The 18401-nt window shown below is 42.0% G+C and overlaps 1 protein-coding gene across 1 annotated transcript in view; it reads left to right on the forward strand.

The window, feature by feature from the left end:
- LOC123986430 (SPRY domain-containing SOCS box protein 4-like) overlaps positions 1 to 16563 on the forward strand; it is a 52668-nt gene extending 36105 nt beyond the window's left edge. The window contains exon 4 of the mRNA XM_046074674.1: positions 15259 to 16563. Coding sequence (XP_045930630.1) covers positions 15259 to 15386 — 128 coding nt within the window. The 3' untranslated portion in view covers positions 15387 to 16563. The remainder of the gene's footprint in view (positions 1 to 15258) is intronic.
- Positions 16564 to 18401: the final 1838 nt, after the last annotated feature.

The raw sequence follows: 18401 nt of genomic DNA on the forward strand, positions 1-18401 counted from the left end.
TCTGGAGTGGCCTAGCCAGTCTCCAGACCTGAATCCAATTGAAAATCTTTGGAGGGAGCTTAAAATTCGAGTTGCCAGGCGACAACCTCGGAACCTGAATGATTTGGAGGCTGTCTGCAGGGAGGAGTGGGCCAACATCCCTGCCGAAATGTGCACAAACCTTGTCACCAACTATAAAAACCGTTTGACATCTGTGCTGGCCAATAATGGCTTTTCTACAAAATATTAACATGCTGTTTGTCCAGGGGGTCAAATACTTGTTTTTCCTCATCAGATGGTTATCAATTTTTATAAATTCATATGATGTGATTTTCTGGAATGTTCTTTGGGATTCTGTCTTTCACTGTTAGAATGTACATATGATTAAAATTATAGATCGTTGCATTCTTTGTAAGTGGGCAAACCTGCAAAATCAGCAAGGGGTCAAATACTAATTTCCCCCACTGTATGTATGAAACTTCAGATAGACTTCTGTTTGGATCTGCTCATTAAAGCTGTAAAAGCCCAGGGTGAGATTTGTTCTTTAACATTATGGGAGTCCAGGGTAGGACCATAGTGGGAGAGGAGGAGGAAAAGAGATGGAAACAGAATTCTGGGAAAAGATGTGTAGTCAGCCATCAGGCCAGGCCAGTTGTGTGTCCAGTTGTATTACAGCATGCTGTTGTTTAAAACATCGACGGTAGGTAGAGAGGCACAGAGAGAGAAGTCTGAATAAGGAACCTGGGTCATTTTGACAGCCTTTACTAAACACCTAATCCTCTGGAAAAGACACGGTCATACAATCCGTAGCGTGGCTAAAATGGTCTTTACTTTGTAATATGGGAAAAGTTTTAAAAACTATAACCTCTACTACTACTGTTGTGGTTAATTTCCAAATACGTAGATCTGGTCTCCAGAAATTTATAAGGTTTAAGGCAAGACTAGGAAGGCTTTATTTTACTAGAGAATGGGGGATAGATATATAGCGCACATTTCTGTCTGCACTGATCTATAAAAAGCCCACAATGAGAGACTGCTGCTCTGTTTACCAATAGGAAGCAGCTTAAACATGCTCTCTTTGTACTATTCTAGTCTGCTTCCCTCTATAGCTTTTGAGCACTCTCTCTAGTCTTCAGACAATTTGTCCCGAAACTTTCACAAACTCAGAGCAAAACAAGACAACGGTTTCCACCTCTCTGATGTTATTGGAACATCTCTTTCACCAGTGTCCTGAAATCACCATATAGATCAGTTGGTGTGTCAGCTCGTCTTTCTCAAGGTTTCTCTCTGCCCTGCTGCTCTTTTCTGTTAAATGTCATCATTCCAACTAGTAGAGTTATCTCAATCATGTCTGCCTCCTTAGATTGTGTAATAGCCCCCCGTCCTCCCTCCTGCTTTAGCCTGTATGTTGCACAAAGACCCAAAGCTGGCTGGGGGCGTTGCAGACATTGAGGCATGGACACCATGTCCGTGGCTGCTAGCCATGTGTGTGTGTATGTGTGCTGGCAGACAGCAGCCAGTAGAGGAGGAATTCTGGAAGATGTCCCAGTGTGCCTCTGAGCTCAGCGTCTGGCCTTTCATAGTGGGATATGTCGAGTTTGTGGTGTGTGAGTGTGAAGTAGCTTATGTGCACATAAAGTGTATAGAGTGGCACATATTCATGCTTCATTAAAGCTGTAATGTAAAATTAAAATCTGTCATGCGTTTTGGTTTCAGTGTAAGATGTAGCTCGAGTGGGGAAAATATGTTCTTGAAGCACCAATACTTGGGAGACAGCCGCAATGTATAAACATGGAAGTGGCCTTTCATTAGCTAAAATTTTAATTAAGCCGTATTTAACATTCTGCAAATCAGCATCCTCTCAACAGTTCTCTGTGGCTATTAGAGGCCTCTAGCTCATTGTTTTGGTTGTGTGCATCCAGTGCCGATTCATACAAATCGGTAGGAGAGTGGAAGGAAATGTTTCTGGTGAACACATTTCATGCCATATATTCCTCATGAGTTGGCAGACTAAACAGAATATTGGGTTTTCTTGGTCTTACAGCAGGTGCTTAGAAAGAGGACTCAAAAGGGATCCCCCATGTTGCCCCTTTTGTTTCAAATGTCTCAGGCTTTTTTGCTGAAAGGGGAACTCTGCTGATTTTACACATCAAAGTCTGTTTTGAGGTCTTGGGGAGTACTACTGAATATGTTATGAAAGTTCTTTGAAGCCTTTTTGTGGGTTCAGAGGGAGCTGTGTGAAGTCTGAGAAATTGCCTCAAGTGATGTCACTTGAGTCAGCGTTTGTTGGGGCTACAAGTTGGAAAATCCCAAAAAAATCTGGGCGACCTCTGTAGCCCGCTCCTAATCTCTCCTTTAGGTTACAGGCTCGAGGCTACATTAGCCGCTACTAGCGTAACTCACCTAAATCTCTGACCGAACTGTCTGAGTTGCTTTGTGGATAATTTAAGCGAAAGATTTTAACAAGAAAGAAGGAAGTGTGGAAGTGAAATGACTATCTCTGGTTGTGCTGCATCGATTTGATTTCTTACGTAACCTGTCTGTCTCTTAGATGCCAGAGATAGAACTGGGTGTCTCTAATGAAACAGTAGAAATCTGTTTTTAGAAAAAGCTCAAGCACATTCTAACTCCACAAACCACTAGCTTGACCAAAGCTGCATCATCCTGCGAACACTGTCATCAGAAAACTGAACAATTGACCGTGACCAAACTTCATTAATATATTCTATTACATAGCTAACGTATACAGCCAGAAGAAATTAAAAAAACTCGAGCTTGTACCGTCAAGTACATTGTTTACTGTGTAGTCTGGTTGACATATCCTTGGATTTCGAAGGACAGGTTGAAATAACCCCAAAATTTAAAGGATGGGTTGTTTGGGCTCTTTCTCCCGCCAATTGTTTGATTATAGCCTATGAGTGCACAATGACATCTACAACATCAACTTTGTATTTAAAATCAAATTAATTACATTGCATAATGCATTAACATCTCAGCCATTTGTATTGAGCAAATGTACAGTAGGCTGTTCTGACATTGTTTACATTGACAAACTGGCTGAAAATGTGAGTTTAGACAAATGTGTCTCAACTCTCCATGCAGCCATTAGACCTGACAAATGCATAAATGTGAACTAAGTGATTAGATCCCAGTTTGGGAAACAGTAGTGCTGGGGTGACTCATCGACGACATTGATTACGACCATCTAAAGTTTAGGAATATTAGACGGAGACCTAACAATGTGGTGCAAACTTCTGTGATGGTTAGGGTAAGGGACTTTGGGGGACTGTCAACGCCTTAAACACAAACTTCGCTTCGCTAGCTTACTTGCTAGTTAGCGACCGGAAGCGCTACTAGCATTTCCAGTTATCCCAGGGTGTCATATAGAGAGCCTAAGTCACTCACTTCTGCTTCTGACTTATGGCACCTTGTTTCGGAAAAAAACGACAACTTATTTTTTTATCCTGTTTGAACTGTGACTTTCTTGACTTTGAAATGTATTTTAAATTGACCATGTGTAATTCAGAGCACAATTGAAACGGGATCAAAAAAATTGTCTCTTGCCATTGACTACTGTATATATTTTTTTCCAAAGTAAGGTCCCATGGTGGTCCACCGGAAGGGGAGGGACTTAGGCTCTCTATACAGACGCGCCTGGGGCGTCTCCTACACAAGCCGAAGGGTACTTTTTGCGTGAAATAACTAAGCTTTGTCAAGCGTGGGTATATGATTTCTGAGAGAACAGGTAATGTGGAGCCCTAGTAAACAGGCTCTGCAGTGTTTTGTCTTGCCAAAACTGTAACAACACAGCATTCTCATTATTAACTTTGTGTAGTTTGTGTCTGTGTGTGAGAGCTAGTAGAAACCACAGAAGTGCACGGATAGTTTGATCAGTCTGTTTCTTGCCAGACTAATGAAGCTTGGAGATGGCAAAACAGAGTTTGCTAATGGAAACGGCTAATGGCGCTAACTTATGAGCCTGAACTCATGTCAGTCACTAGTTTTATATTCCTTTTTTCTTAATTGTACACATCAGAGATGACTAATGTATGAGTAAAGGTAATATCATGGTGACAGATGCATCAGTAAAGGCTGCCTAGTACAATATCTAGGATGTCAGTTGAGTTTGCCCATGAATGTTCAAAGAGCTTATGTTTTGACAAAATACACATGCAAGATCAGTGTACTATATCGGGCTTAAGCACATCTCCATGTTGTAAATAGAGAAAAATGAAAGCATTAAAATGTACGCTTGGAGATGGCAGCGCTCCCCCTTTTCCCAGATCTTGCTTTTGTGCATCATCTTATAGTAACTCAATGAGGATTCACTTTCTTGGTCTTTCACTTGTCTTGTGGTATCTTTAAACCTCTTTTTCTTCCTTCTCCTTCCTGCTTAATTTTTTATTCTCCATCTCTTACTCCATGGGAAGCAAGAAGAGATAAGTATCCCTATACTTTTCTCCTCTGTCTATATTGTCCCCTAAAACCCTGCAGTTATGCAGTTTTATCATCCTTCTTGCATTTTGGTGAACACAGTCCTTTGGCTCTCAGTCCCAGAGACACTTAAACCAACCCTACTGAGACATGAATTATATTTGTTTTCATACCTCTGGCTCGCTAACACCTAGTACAAAACGATGGGGTTGCTGGATCTTGGTACACCTCAGGACACCACACTGGCCTGGCCAGCCTAATAACAACAACAAGATGCTCCAAACTCCTTTACACCAGAAAGGACTCAGAGAAGAGGAAGCTTTTTATGCTGACGTGCTTGCCCTCCCCTTTTCAAATGTGAACCGTATTTGACTCCAGCTCTCCATTGTGTTTCATCTCATCCCTCCTGCTATCCTTTCTACGCCTTCTTTTTTTCCTCCTGATCCTTTTCAACACTAATCCTTCCTTTCGGTGTTTACAACACCCAATTGTGTTGTCAGGTTGCTGTGGAAACAGTTAAGTTGACTTGTTGGTGGATAGGTGGATGATTAATTGTTGACCAGGCAGCTTGCACACTAGTTTGTTTAAGGGCTTGCTTTATGCAAATGGATTTCTCTTCCTTCTGCCTGTCTGCAGTTCAGAGCCGTTAGCAGTATTCTCTGCACAGCTGTAACCTGAGTTTAGACCTTGCATAAATTACAGTTGAACCTCTGCACTGCCTTACAGATTAATCTTGGATTAAAAATCAGCTAGCCAGTGTTGTTTGGATTGTTATAACGACTTGATGCAGTGGTTGATCACAAATATTCTACATTAATGACTAAGATCCAATGCTTTGATTGGACTCCAGGGCCCTGTTGTTCGTATGTGGATAAGGGAGTTAACTTGATTTATTTAATGATTTAAAAGTTATTTGAAGCTTCCTCAAAATGTATATGGAGCGGTTCTCATAGTATCAGGTCCTAAAGCACAAACCTGCATAAATGCAGGCTTATTCATACTAGGGGTGCAACAGCTAATCGACGTAGTCGACAAAAATCGATTATTAAATTCGTTGCCAACAAGTTTCACTCTTCACACAACCAGAAAGGTCGTAAACTGCAGCAAAGCTGAGCTCTCCTGGAAACATGAAAGCATCTGAAGAGGAGGCGCGTAATGTCGTGCTAATTAGCGAGGTAGCTTCATGTTAAAGCCGTGTTACTTCACGTTAAGATCTGAAACGTTTTCTATACAGTTGGTCAATTTGATACAGTAATAGTGCTGTGAGTAGCACATAATTATGATACACAACGGACGCGTTCACATTCCAGATGTGCCCTCACTTTACAATCACAAACGATCATGGCGATGTTCCCAAATGTTATGCATGACGTTATTCCTTTCTTTGTATACAGTGTCAGTTTGTCCCAAGTGTCGAAACAGTGGAAACGATATGGAGCACAATCAGGGTTTAGGCCTTAAAGTCTTAAATTCGCTGAAGTATTGTGTTCTAGGTCTTAGTCTGCTAAAATTTCACCCGATCGTTAATGATTTTCACCATGGTAACACTCAACGCATGGCTAGCTTCCTCTCCTCATTCTTCAAAGGTGGTGACCATGGAGGAGCTGAGGTTAATAAAGTAGTCCTTTTTTAAGCTAATGTGGACAATGTTCTTTTGGATTTTAATGTACAAATGAAATGCTTGGCAATTATACAGAAGGGGGATGGTTCTCAGCTTGCCTAATATGTTAATTTCTACAAATGGAAAAAGTGGTAAATTAAGACACAAAAGGCAAACATGAACAATCCTATCTGTAATGATTCTGAGGTCATTAAAAGGATTCCCCTCGCCTTTGATAAGAAACCAGACACACTAACACTGAGAAACAGTTGAAAATACCTTGATTTCATACACCAGAATGCTTAGTTTGCAAACATGTCACCTTTTCTAGCCCTTCCGAGTGTGTGTGTTTTGGATCGGAGCCAATACTAAGAGTGGAGGTGCTGTAGGTCCTCCACACAGTGACTAGACACCAGTGTTATAACGCGAATGAGGAAATCAGGGAATTGTTTCAGACGATGTTGAGAATCAGCTTTATTTGCCAGGTATGTGTACACATATGAGGAATTTGACTCAGGACTTTACATTGCTCACAATGTGCTTACTTACACAATCATACACAGGCTACAGTACAGAGAACACATATACACTCACTATAAAGGAAAAACAATATAGACAGACTGAGACTATAGTGTAATGAGCAGAGTGCAAAGGATGCAGGAGTAAATTATTACCGTAATTGTTATTATGTACATGTTGGAGGTGGATGAGATACAGGTGCACATACATGTAAAGGATGCTGTAATAATAAAGTATTATGTGCAGGTGTTATGTACTTGAGGTAGGGGGATGTGGTATACAGTATATACAATATGAAAGTATGAACAGCTCTGAAATAGAGAATCAGAGACTGTTCCTGAGTCTGTTGGTTTTGGCATACAGTGCTTTGTTGCGCCTACCTGAATGGAGGGCAGGTTGCCACCGATGATCTTTTCTGCAGTCCTGACTGTCCGTTGTAGTCTGTCCCTTCCCTTTTTGGTGACGGATCCAAACCAGACAGTGATGGACGTGAAGAGGACAGACTGGATGATGGCTGTGTAGATGTAGATCAGCAGCTCCTTGGGCAGGTTGAGCTTCCTGAGCTGGCGCAGGAAGTACATCCTGGTTAGAATGCTGATGGGGGGCAGAGTGTGTGTGTGTGTGGGGGGGGGCTCCTCCTGAAGTCCACGATCATCTCCACAGTTTTGAGCGCGTTAAGTTCCAGATTGTTCTGACCACACCAGAGAGCCAGCTGATCGACCTCCTATCTGTAGGCAGACTCATCACAGTCCCAGATGAGGCAGATGACCGTTGTATCGTCGAGTTTGACAGATGGGTCTCCTGAGGTGCAGTCATTGACGTAGAGGGAGAAGAGGAGTAGGGAGAGCATGCACCCCGGGGGGCGCCAGTGCTTATAGTCTGGGTGTGGAGGGTTTTTTAGGGATTGGGATGATTGTGGAGCGTTTGAAGCAGGAGGGAACTTCATCCTCTTATCAGATTATGAGTGCAGGTAAGGGGTCAGAGAAGGGGGGGGTGTCAGCATGGCAGTGGGGGAAGGTGATTGTTTGAAGTTGGAGCGGGGGAGAGGTGTAACTGTGTGGTTCTCAAAACTACAGTAAAACCATTCAGCTTGTCAGCCAGTCATTGAGCACCAGCAGTCTTGGGGGTTGGTCTCCTGTAGTTAGTGAGCATTTTGATGACAAAATAACCAACCAAATGGCCAACGTGTGCTCAGCTCCTGAAATGCGACTGGGATGCTTTCAGTGGAAGATAACGCTGTGCAGAGGACGAGACAAAACTGATGCCAAAATCTTGTCCCTTGCCTACAGATTCTACATTCACATACAGCTGTCCGTTTAGAGATTACCCTGGTAGTGTAAGTCCAGATACTTAAAAAACAGATGATGCAAACTAGCATGAATATCTTTTTATAAGCATTTTATCCCCATCAAAGATTTGTAGGTAAAACTGTAACGTATCAAGGCAGCCTGAGTTTCTGTCTTCAGCTCAACTAATTTGTCCTTTTTATTTTCAATAAGAGCTCTCTTCGGTCTGTACAGGGCTGGTGAGCCATCAGTTTCCTGTCAGAATTTAATCCTTTTTGATGCACTAAATCTAACCCCGCTGAACCTTTTCTGGACAGATAGGTTTGGCTTTGGGACAGTGGTGATAAACATTCACTGCCAGCTAACCCAAAATAGTGCTTCAGTGAACAAAGCCTGTTATATTGTTGGAATGATGTTGATTTATCAATCTTATTTTTTTAAGCCCACTTGAATTTAGTCTTTGTATTCTGTTACCATGTTGACAAATCTCTCCTGGCTTGTTTTCTCCTCACTTCATGTTCATGTTGTCTTTTCTAACTGCAGTGGGTGTACTTCAGTCCAACCACCAAGTAAAATAAAGAAAAGGTTAAAGAAAAACACTTAGGAAAAAATTAGCTGAGCATTTCTTTGGTTTGGGAAAGTAGTATAGTCCTATTTATAATCATGTCATGTCTGCTTAGCCTCCATTTCCTGAGCAGAGTTAAAAGCCGAATGAGGAGCAGGGACCAAATTGACAGGAGTCCATGCTTCTGTCTGGAACTCATTAGCTTGGCGGTGCGAGGTAATAGGAAGTCTGATATCTCCAGTGGAAGGAATCACTAGTTCAGTGAGCAATCGGTTTCAGCACCGAGTGGACGATTCAATTTGAACACCTGCGTTTCCAATTAGATATAGAGCGATGGTTTGCCCTATCGCATCCTCAATGCTGCTCACCTCACTGTCCTGCTCCAATTTTCTTTTTTATCCTATACATCATTGATCTAATTCTGTCCGTCCTTAAATGTATTCCTCTCCTCCCTTTTCCCCCCGCTTTTGACCTGTTGGACCGGAGACATGTCCTTACCTTAAGGGCTGTATATGTAAGACACGTCATCGTAAAACTAGGTCAGACAGCCTCAACAGTTTTATGCTATTCAATTAGAGCGTGGCTGGGAGTATGCCCCCTTGCCTCGGTACATCTCTCGTATTGAAGGGAATGCAGGAGGAAGTGGATGGAGTTAACTGGAACACGTCGTGTTGACTCTCATGGTGAGCTGATATATATGCTGTGCACACATACCCACACAAATTCAGTGGACTCTATCATTGGTTTCTTATTGGCCATCTCACATCAATGAGGGCAGACTGACGCGCCGCTGTCCCTAAATTTACCTCCCCTTTCTCCACTTTGTTCTCAATTAAGTGTTAGGTAGGTGTGTGCCTGCCAGCCTGCGGGCCTCTGTAGTGTAACGGTATATCAGGCACTCAGTCGTCCTTAACCACACTTTCCCACACTCCATCTCCTCTTTAGTGTGCCATAAAACTGTCAAACTAGTCTCTGGCCATTACAAAAAAGGGACTTGAGAGGAAAGGGAGATTGCAGAGATAAGACATTTTCATGACAGACTAGAGGGAGGAGGAAAGATGAAGAATGGGCAAAGCGTTCCATTTTTCACTGCTGGTTAAGTGAAGGGCTTCCAGCTGATTAGCATGGATTGGTTAATAAAACTGCCTGTTCATTCTGATTGAGTTTAGTCATTCAGTGTGTGAAACTTGACATGCAGGCACACGCACTGGCTTAGTTGCAAATATGAAAGAAAATGTAAATATTATGATTATACATGTCAAGTTAGTGTTAGAGCTCCCTTTGAAAGAAAAATTACCCCTTAGGTCTAATATATGAGCTGAATGCATGAGGCCATTTCATAGAGAAATATGTCTTTCTGGCATTGCAGTTGTCAGTTATAATTGTGCTATGAGCCAGTGTATCCTTTAATGCAAGTATTCAAAACCTCGTCAACTCGCACCAAAACACAATGCAAAGATGTTGCTCTAGGTAACGGGGGTGGTAATAAAATTCAAGAAATATAATAGCTGTACGGCAGGTCTAGTCTTAACCTCATCATGTTCTCATTTAAGCAGAACTTACCCGGAGCAGCTTTTTAATCACAACTTAAACCACTTGCAGTGTTAGTCAGTTTTAGCAGTTGATGGACAGCGTGCACTTCCTGTCTGCGCTCATCACCTCTGTCTGATGGGACCACTTGTCGCCCCAGGCAACCCTTACCATGGAAACCAGCTTGTGCCAGCTGGGATTGGCTGGTTTTCTGAAGGTTTTGCAGCATCATCACGTCATCACCTTACCTAGGAGAACACTGTTGGAGAGTAATGCTACGGTCTGTGGTGGCATCAATCTCGTCACTCCAAGCAATCATGTTGGACTTCTAATTAAAGTGTGATAAGTTATAATTCACTTTTCTTCTTTGTTCTGATGATCCAGGCAGGTACAGTAACTTAAAAGTTATAACACTGGAGGAGAAAATGGGGATCTCATGGGTTGTGGATTAAATGAATGTACAGGAAATATGATGACTTCTCTAAGTCTGCCAAATGGAAGCTAAAGAAAATACTTTCCACACAATGTTTTACCAGTTAATTCCAATCTCTTGTGATGAGGCTACTTAATTTGCAGTTTAACATTTAATTGGTCACTGTCAATACAGTTTTTTACTATCTGAATATTTAAATTGGCAACAACACAGGCAGCACTAGAAATCTAGACACATATACAACATGTAACACGTTGTGAGTCTGACTATACGCTCCCAGTACATTGACATCACATTGAGGAGCTCGTTACTATGGAAACTACCTATGTACGTGCTGGGGCTGTGCTGGTTAAGGTAGACTGATTGATAGGTGCTGTTAGACCCAACGGAAAGTCAATCCATCTCTGGGTCCTCCCTTCCACAGAGGCCCCACCTGAGCCAAGAGTGTGTGTGAATCGGAGTCCTTGATACACAGCAGAGTTCAGATGGTCACAGGACGCTGGACGAATGGAAATGCGATTGAACTACCAGTTGTAGGATTCTTGGTTCCTAATCTTGTAAGTTGATGTACTAACGCATGAACTTGAAACAGAGGGTAATGAGATGTTGGAGGGATGTGATTGTCCTGCCAGGTATTTTTTACCACTGCTGTGAAGAATTATCAGCTGTGCAGTCTCATTGCACATGTCACTGCACATTGTCTCAGTTCAGTCCGGGCTCATTCAGCATGTCCACCTGATTTGGGCACTCACCGTGTTGGCTGCAAATGAATCCACACTCTGCCACTTGTCCCCAAGGTGCTGTTACAAAGTCTTTTCATTAAGCCCATGGCAGTCAAATAAATTGAGATAGCTGTACTCTGTTTCTTTACACCCTGTCAGCTGCGGTTCACTGGTGGATTTCATTATTTCCCCTCGCTGCCGTTTCAAAGGTCACTTACTGGACCGCAGCCGAGAAATTCAGGGAGTTCAGTCAATTGCAGCACTGTTTGAAAGTTCATCATTGATTCTATCAGTGACATCAAGTTCAGATTTCTGTACCTGATCTGCTTGATGTTTCTTTTTGGCTGGGCACCACCAGGGCAGCAGCTCATGCCCAGAGAAATGCCTGAGGTCTGACAGGCTCAGTCTGCTACTGTTCCATGAACACACTAAAGACTAGACATCATGTATATGCTGCTTATTTGTTGGTATGAGGCGTCAGTTTGTGGTAATGTGGTTCGCTTTTAATAGACTGTGGAGTGAAACGGCTCAGTTTCAGTCACAGAAGAGGCTTGTGTAGATTTGTGTGCTTTTCTGTGTAATGTAAGGTGTGTGTTTAAGCAATCCCTTTATCTACAGTATTTTAAATTTATTTTTATTGTGCAAAAAGCGGACCCAACAAGCATTTAAAAAATCATGCGATGTTAAGACTGGAACATGGATTCAAAGCTTTGATGTTATTAATTATTGATACAACCATTTTAAGGTCTTTGCCTAGAAGAAGAGCTTATTGTTAAAACGCTGGCTTCATCAATAAATCATCGCATCAGGGCTAGAAGCATGTGATTGCTGTCATGTAGACTGTGCAGGTTAGGCAACTTCATTGAAACTACGACAAACTTTTCTCGTCCATCTCTAGCCTGTCAACGTGTGTGTGTGTGTGTGTGTGTATGTTTATGTTTGTATGCAAGTGTAAATGTCCCTGCTCGTGTCCTTCGCACAGTGTGCAAGTGGACTCCAAACAGCAGGAACTCGGCCCTACCAGATGGTGCTTCCAGGTGGTGCAGCTTGACATCCATAAAAGGGACAGAGCAGTTAAGAGTCTGTCTCTGTCTGACATACATAGACAAGGAAATTGCCATGTTCTACTGGCATATGTTGATAGTATTGATGACGTGTCTGGGTTAATATTTTAATAATAATAATGCTGCTTCTTTGGGCTTTTTATTAACATACATCCAAGGCTATAGCGTTATTAGAGTAACTGTAAATTAAATGTAGAGCTGGAAAAAAAAAACAAAAAAACATTTGAACCACCATTTTTGTTTAGGTCATTCACAATTAGCTCAACTCACAACTATCCATTAGGGGTGTGAGATATTGACAAAAATATGAAAGCTAGATATTTTCTGGCATTTTTTCAAGCCAAAGTATCCCGGAGCACTGACGGCAGCACCGCAAATCGTGTCTACTTTCTGACCCACTGCTGTCATGGTGTCATAACGTTACACAGTGTGTCACCTAACGTTCGGCCATTTCATATTTTCAATTAAATGGCCGCGTATGAGCGAGAAAAGGGCTAAAAGTAACAATACACACAATCTGTGACTGTTTTTTTTGCATCCTTCAAAAATGTGTTTGAAAAAGTCATGTGAGAGATGGACGAGACAGCAAGCGTGTGTGAACGTGTGAGCCGCTGAATGGCAGCAGAGAGCAGCGTGTCAGCAATAAGCCCTTAGTTTAGCGGTAATGTACAGTGTAAGTTACAGTGGCCGGGAAATAAAGACTGCAGCTTCTCAACACAGAGCTCCTGTTTGTTGCTTACCAACTGTTGAAAGAGTGAAGGGGTTATCCCCGAACTGAAGCAGTTAAGTGAAAACTATAAAAATGAAATCACCAGCGCAAGTATTACTGACCTCAAACACTGCAAGTACAAGTTAACCATTTCATCCACCACTCTATTAGCTGTGAGTTCCGTCATAGTTGTTGTTAGTGGCTTTGATTCTAACATCATTGTAGCAATTTTTGGCCAAACCAGCTCCATGCAAGTGAGGCTGGTACACGTCAGTTGATTCAATCTGTGTAGACTGTGCGGCTGTTGGTGTCAATGTTATATCCTGCCACTGCTTGTTAATTTTTAACTTCAGTCAGGAACTTTTCTGCAGCATGCAAGTTGCAGTGTCTGTGCGGACATGGTGGTTTTGATAGTTTTTTGCAAAGTTACATTTCTTCAATATCGGAGACCCAGTAGTAGTAGTGCTTTAAAGTACATCAAGGAACATCTGGCTCGTGATGTAGCCTACAGAACATTTTCCACTGAGCCTAAAACCTATAAGCACTATTAAGAAATAAGTGGTATGAAAGGGGAAGTGTTGCTTTATTGTTCTAAATAGACATTACATTGTTAGTGTATAGTTGTGGTTGTAGTAGGCCTACTTGCTTTTAATGTTCTTTTAATTTATATAGTTCCAAATCAAAACTCTTTGTTAAACAGTTAAGTTTTAAAGTGAATAGTAAATCTTGTTCACTTAATGGTAACATTAGCTAGTTAGTCTGTGTGTTGGAGATCAGTGATCAGACATTTAATTAGTTAAATGGTTTAATTAGGGTTGAGGGGTGACAAAGATAATCGTGACTAGTCAACTAATCGAATAAATAATTAACAGATTAGTCGACTAAGAAAATAGTTATTAGTTGCAGCCCTATCGTAGACAAACACATTGCACAACCCCTACTATCCATGTATAGAAACTACAGTTCTGTGTATATCCATGTTTACACACCTTTAAGCCCTACACTAAACTCCTACATTAGCCTCCATGTTTTAAAGTCTTTATTCATCATCTGTTTATCATCTAAAACTGCATCCTGGTCATAGTTAGCATTATCAAGCAAACAGTCAGTCACACTGGACAGCAGTAGAGGAGGACGTACCTGCAACCCTCTATTTCCACTGCCCTTCTGTACTTCCATCAGTTAATTTTGTGGTTTGGTCATTTTGAGACGAGACTCGCTTTCTAAAGTATGTAGACTGACATGCTATTGCTCATTGTACAATGACGCAGCTAAAAAAAGAGATGTGTGCAGTGATTCAGCTAACAATGTACAAGTCGACTTGGTCTTCTCGAATGATGACTCAAATCGCCGACTTTAAAGGGGCAGCCTGTGAGTTGTATTAAACTATATGATAAATATGACGTTGGTTGATCTACAGGGTGTTTTTATAAGCTTTTTTAACTGCAGACATTTTGACTAGTAGGAAAAGCACAGGTGTTACTAATAACATGTCTGTTCTGTAAGCCGTGACGGTGAGCCAGCATGTACAACACCAGGACTCGGAAACCAAAGCAGCGAATGTCCATCAAAAAGGCCCAGTGGAAAACTCCATTACTATATCTTAAAATCTCAGACCCTTCGAAGTGTAATAAATAGTCACTAAATACACAAATGAAGCAAAAATGTTTTCAACATGCAATTCTGTAAAAGCGGTAAGACTGTCAGTTATCATTGATTGGTAACAAGTGTGCTCACTACCAGGGGGAGAAGTTGAAATTAATATAAATGTGCTAGCAACAGGTCTGTCTCATGACGGATTAAGCACCCAGGTTACTTTCATGTACAAGTCACAACGTCAAACTTACTATGGTGGACCTGCTAACATTTCTGTGTCATGTCTGGATTGAATGCTGACAGATTAATATACATGCTGCAACAGCACATGGTTTATCACACAGAAACTAAATACATGTTTTCTTTCCCTGATTAAGATCACTGTCATACAGTCAGAAACATACGTCAGATTACACAGTAACATTTTAAATCTTTCACATCGTTACATTGTCAATTCACCTCTCAGCAGTGATCTGTCTCACGCACCACGTGCCAGATATTACAGCGACTTATTGCTTTTTCCATAAAGGTGCTGTCATGTCTGAATAAAACCATAAGGAGCATTAACATAACGGACACCTACATGTCTGAAGGACAGTCCTTTTCTTTAAGAGATGGATGAAGCCAGTAGTGTCACACAGTCCATGCTTAGTAGAGGGACTAAAGCAGGTGTCCACTGGCCTTCAGTAGTACCAAAGCGCTTTGACTGAAGTGTAGAAATCAGCTTGAAGTGTAAACAAACTAAATCAGATTCAGAGGGTCTGTTGTCACATTAGTATTCACTGTTAGGCCCCTCACTACGTCTCTCTTGTCCCTCACAGCGGAGCCCCTCCCCCTTATGGACCTGTGCAGACGAGTAGCTCGACTGGCTCTGGGTAGAGAGCGCATCCATCACATCGACGCACTCCCACTGCCGCAGACTCTCAAGAACTACCTCCAGTACCAGTGACCACGTACACACAGATGGGCCCATTTGTTCTTATGGTAACCAGCCTCCCATCTTAATCCTAACCATCAGACATCTGCTGGGGATGTGGACGATGGCATTGACTACGAACAGGTGGTGAAGACAGCGCTGCAAGGGGTTTTGTTTACAACAGTTGGGGGTTTTCCATTTTGGAGGTTTTTATCTTATGGTTTTCTGCTTCTTTTTTTTCCTTTTTTTTTCTTGTTGCTGACTGCGGTCTTTCTCCTGGACTGATGACGAGAGGAGCTGATGAATAAAATGAAGGGAGTGAGAGACTAAAAGAGAATATTGCAATCCAGTTTCCTGCTAATCACATGTATAGAGTCGAACCACAATTCCTCCATTTGAAAGGCCTTAAATGCCGTGGTTTTGGGCGACAGTTTACCCCGACATCTGTTCTGCACAGACTCTGTGGAAGCCTCCTCGGAAACGTGTTGGTATTTATATTTATATTCCCAACCACACAGCAGGCTCTGTGGAGACACAACAATCCCTCCAAGCCACGAGGGAGAAGGGGAGCAAGCGTGAAAGAAAGGGAGAAGGTCCACACACAGTTCTATTTTTGTTAGTGTGAATGCAGTGCAGCACACATGGATTACATTATACACTGTGTGTGCGTCAGGCTTGTACAGGCAAGCCTTACAAAGCCCTTACTGTTTAGTAGAAGACAACTCACAGACAAACAGGCAGTTCCCACCTACAAGCTAAACAACACAAACTCAAGTCTGGTTTGCACTTGCCTCCCTCCCTCCCTCTCTGTCTCTTGGTCACTCGCTCCAGTTTGATTGATTTTTGATCCATGTTTGTTCCTCAGCTCTCTGGCTCCTGTAATGCTGATAGAGATTGATCTGAAGGTGAAGCTGCGTCTTTGACTGCTAATGTGCCTGCTCTGAGACAATACATACACACAAAAAAAGCACATGGCACTCCCACCCCCAAGTTTTAAATGCTGCTTTTCTATCTTTCTTTTACCATCTTACCCTGGTGTGGGTTTTTATCCCTGATTTAATTTTGAAAGTGAGATTCTTTTTCCCTAAATGAATTTTGAGACTTCATTCCACAGAGTCTGCGGGACAGGATGTTGCCCAGGTATCGGTGGAAGAATGTGCTGCCATTAGAATCTTTTAAATGTGAATAACAATAAACTTATCTAAACTCACACTGCCTTGCTTTTTTTGATGACAACATCTACTGTCCTGAAATTAATGATGTTCAAAGTTGGGATATTCAAATTGGCCGTTCACGACACTCCGCCCATGAACAGTGATTGGCCAGGAACAGCTTAGCATCTGTAACTAGTGGTTGCTGCCCTGGAAAGCCTTGAATTTCTTCACATATTGAAGCAGTGTGCATGGGCTTCTGGATGGAGCAATAATCTGGTGTCTTTTGTTTGTTATTCCAAACCCAAAAACACAAACATGTAGGGAAAGGATTAAACTGTACTAAGTTTATCTGTGCTCACATAAGCTGCAAACATTACCAGTCATGTCTAACTAGCTACTACAGCAGAAGCCTAGCGTTATTTTCAAAGACAAGAAGCTTGTCAATAGCTAACTTGTGTGTTTTAGATGTGAAAATTAGCATTTGCTTATGGTAGGTAGCTACAGCTGATGTAGTAGAAATAATCTTTATTTATAGAGCACTTGTCAAAATCCATGTTACAAAAAAAACTGTCATAAAACCATTAGGTTTAAACAAAAATAGAAGTTAAAAAGAAAATTAACCTTCTCAGGAAAGGCACTTCTTAAAGGAGTTTACCAACTCAGCTGATCTGATTTCCTCAGGCAGGCTGTGATGTGATCACATTTCTTTGTTCTAGTTAAAAGGCTGGCAGCTGAGTTCTGTACAGTCTGAAGTCGAATAATTTTGGTTCAAGCAAGTAAAAAGGCTGTTAACTGCAGTCATTATTTCAGCCTCTGTCTGGAAATGTTTTTGTTCACATCTCGCGCTGTAACTAAGGAGGTGGTTTCAATTTTCTGCCTCTTGTTTTAGTGATGACTTTCTTAATGGATGTTACTTTGTCAATGCAAATGTCAATAACACAAATCACAAAGGGCTGCGGTCAAAGCCCCAAATGCTGGTTTTAGTTGAGAGTCGAGATGAGCTGGCTCTAAACTGGATTCCCCATCCCAGGACAGGCTTTGAACACAGAACAAAGTCTGCTGTGTGATCAAAGTTCAGCTCAGCGTGGCTTTCCCTGGCACCACCAACAGAAAATCCATTAATGTTGTGCAGCGGAGAGCAGCCTGTGTTGATAACAACATAATCGCACTGAGAGGCATCTCTCCCCCTGCTTTCAGAGAGAGAGAGGGAGATGATGAGCAAGAATGCAGGAGGACGGACGTGGACATTTAATACTTTAATGATGACACAAATGTGTATCAAACAAGGCAAGGATTAAGGGTAACTGTCTGAACAACGCTCCAGCACAAATGTTCATTAACGCTGTGACATGGAAATAAACACGAATAAAAAGATACTGAAATGCAAATCACTCTAGAGAGACTAGATCTGCCATGAGCCCCAGTCTGCAATTGATCCCCAGCTGTAGCATGTCTGCCTCAGCGTATAGTGCAGTTCAATAATGCAGGGACCAAGCCTTTAAAGGATTATTGAACTAGCCTGAAAGTTAAAGCTGATGACTTGTTTGATCTGGTTAAAAGTGACTTGGGTTTGCTAGATCCATATATAGCTGCCTCCTGACAGTGAGGCTTCACTTCAATTCATCTTGCTGTCTTTTCCTCTGCCTCCTCTCCTCCACCACATTCCGCCAACTCCCTTCTTCTCCCTTTTTACGCCACTCTGCTCAGGTTATTTAAATCCTCCCGTCCCTGTTTCTCTTTCTCAAAAGCATATTTTCCATCACAGGCTTCATCTTCTGCCTCACCTGCTTTTGAGTGGAGATAAACTGGAGGTGTTTCAGCTATGAGGAGAATGATAATAACCGTCAATCGCACTGCTCATCTCTAGCCTTCCTTACCCCCCCCCCCCCCCCCC

This window comes from Micropterus dolomieu, linkage group LG17 (assembly GCF_021292245.1).
Source record: "Micropterus dolomieu isolate WLL.071019.BEF.003 ecotype Adirondacks linkage group LG17, ASM2129224v1, whole genome shotgun sequence".
Taxonomy (NCBI): Eukaryota; Metazoa; Chordata; class Actinopteri; order Centrarchiformes; family Centrarchidae; genus Micropterus; species Micropterus dolomieu.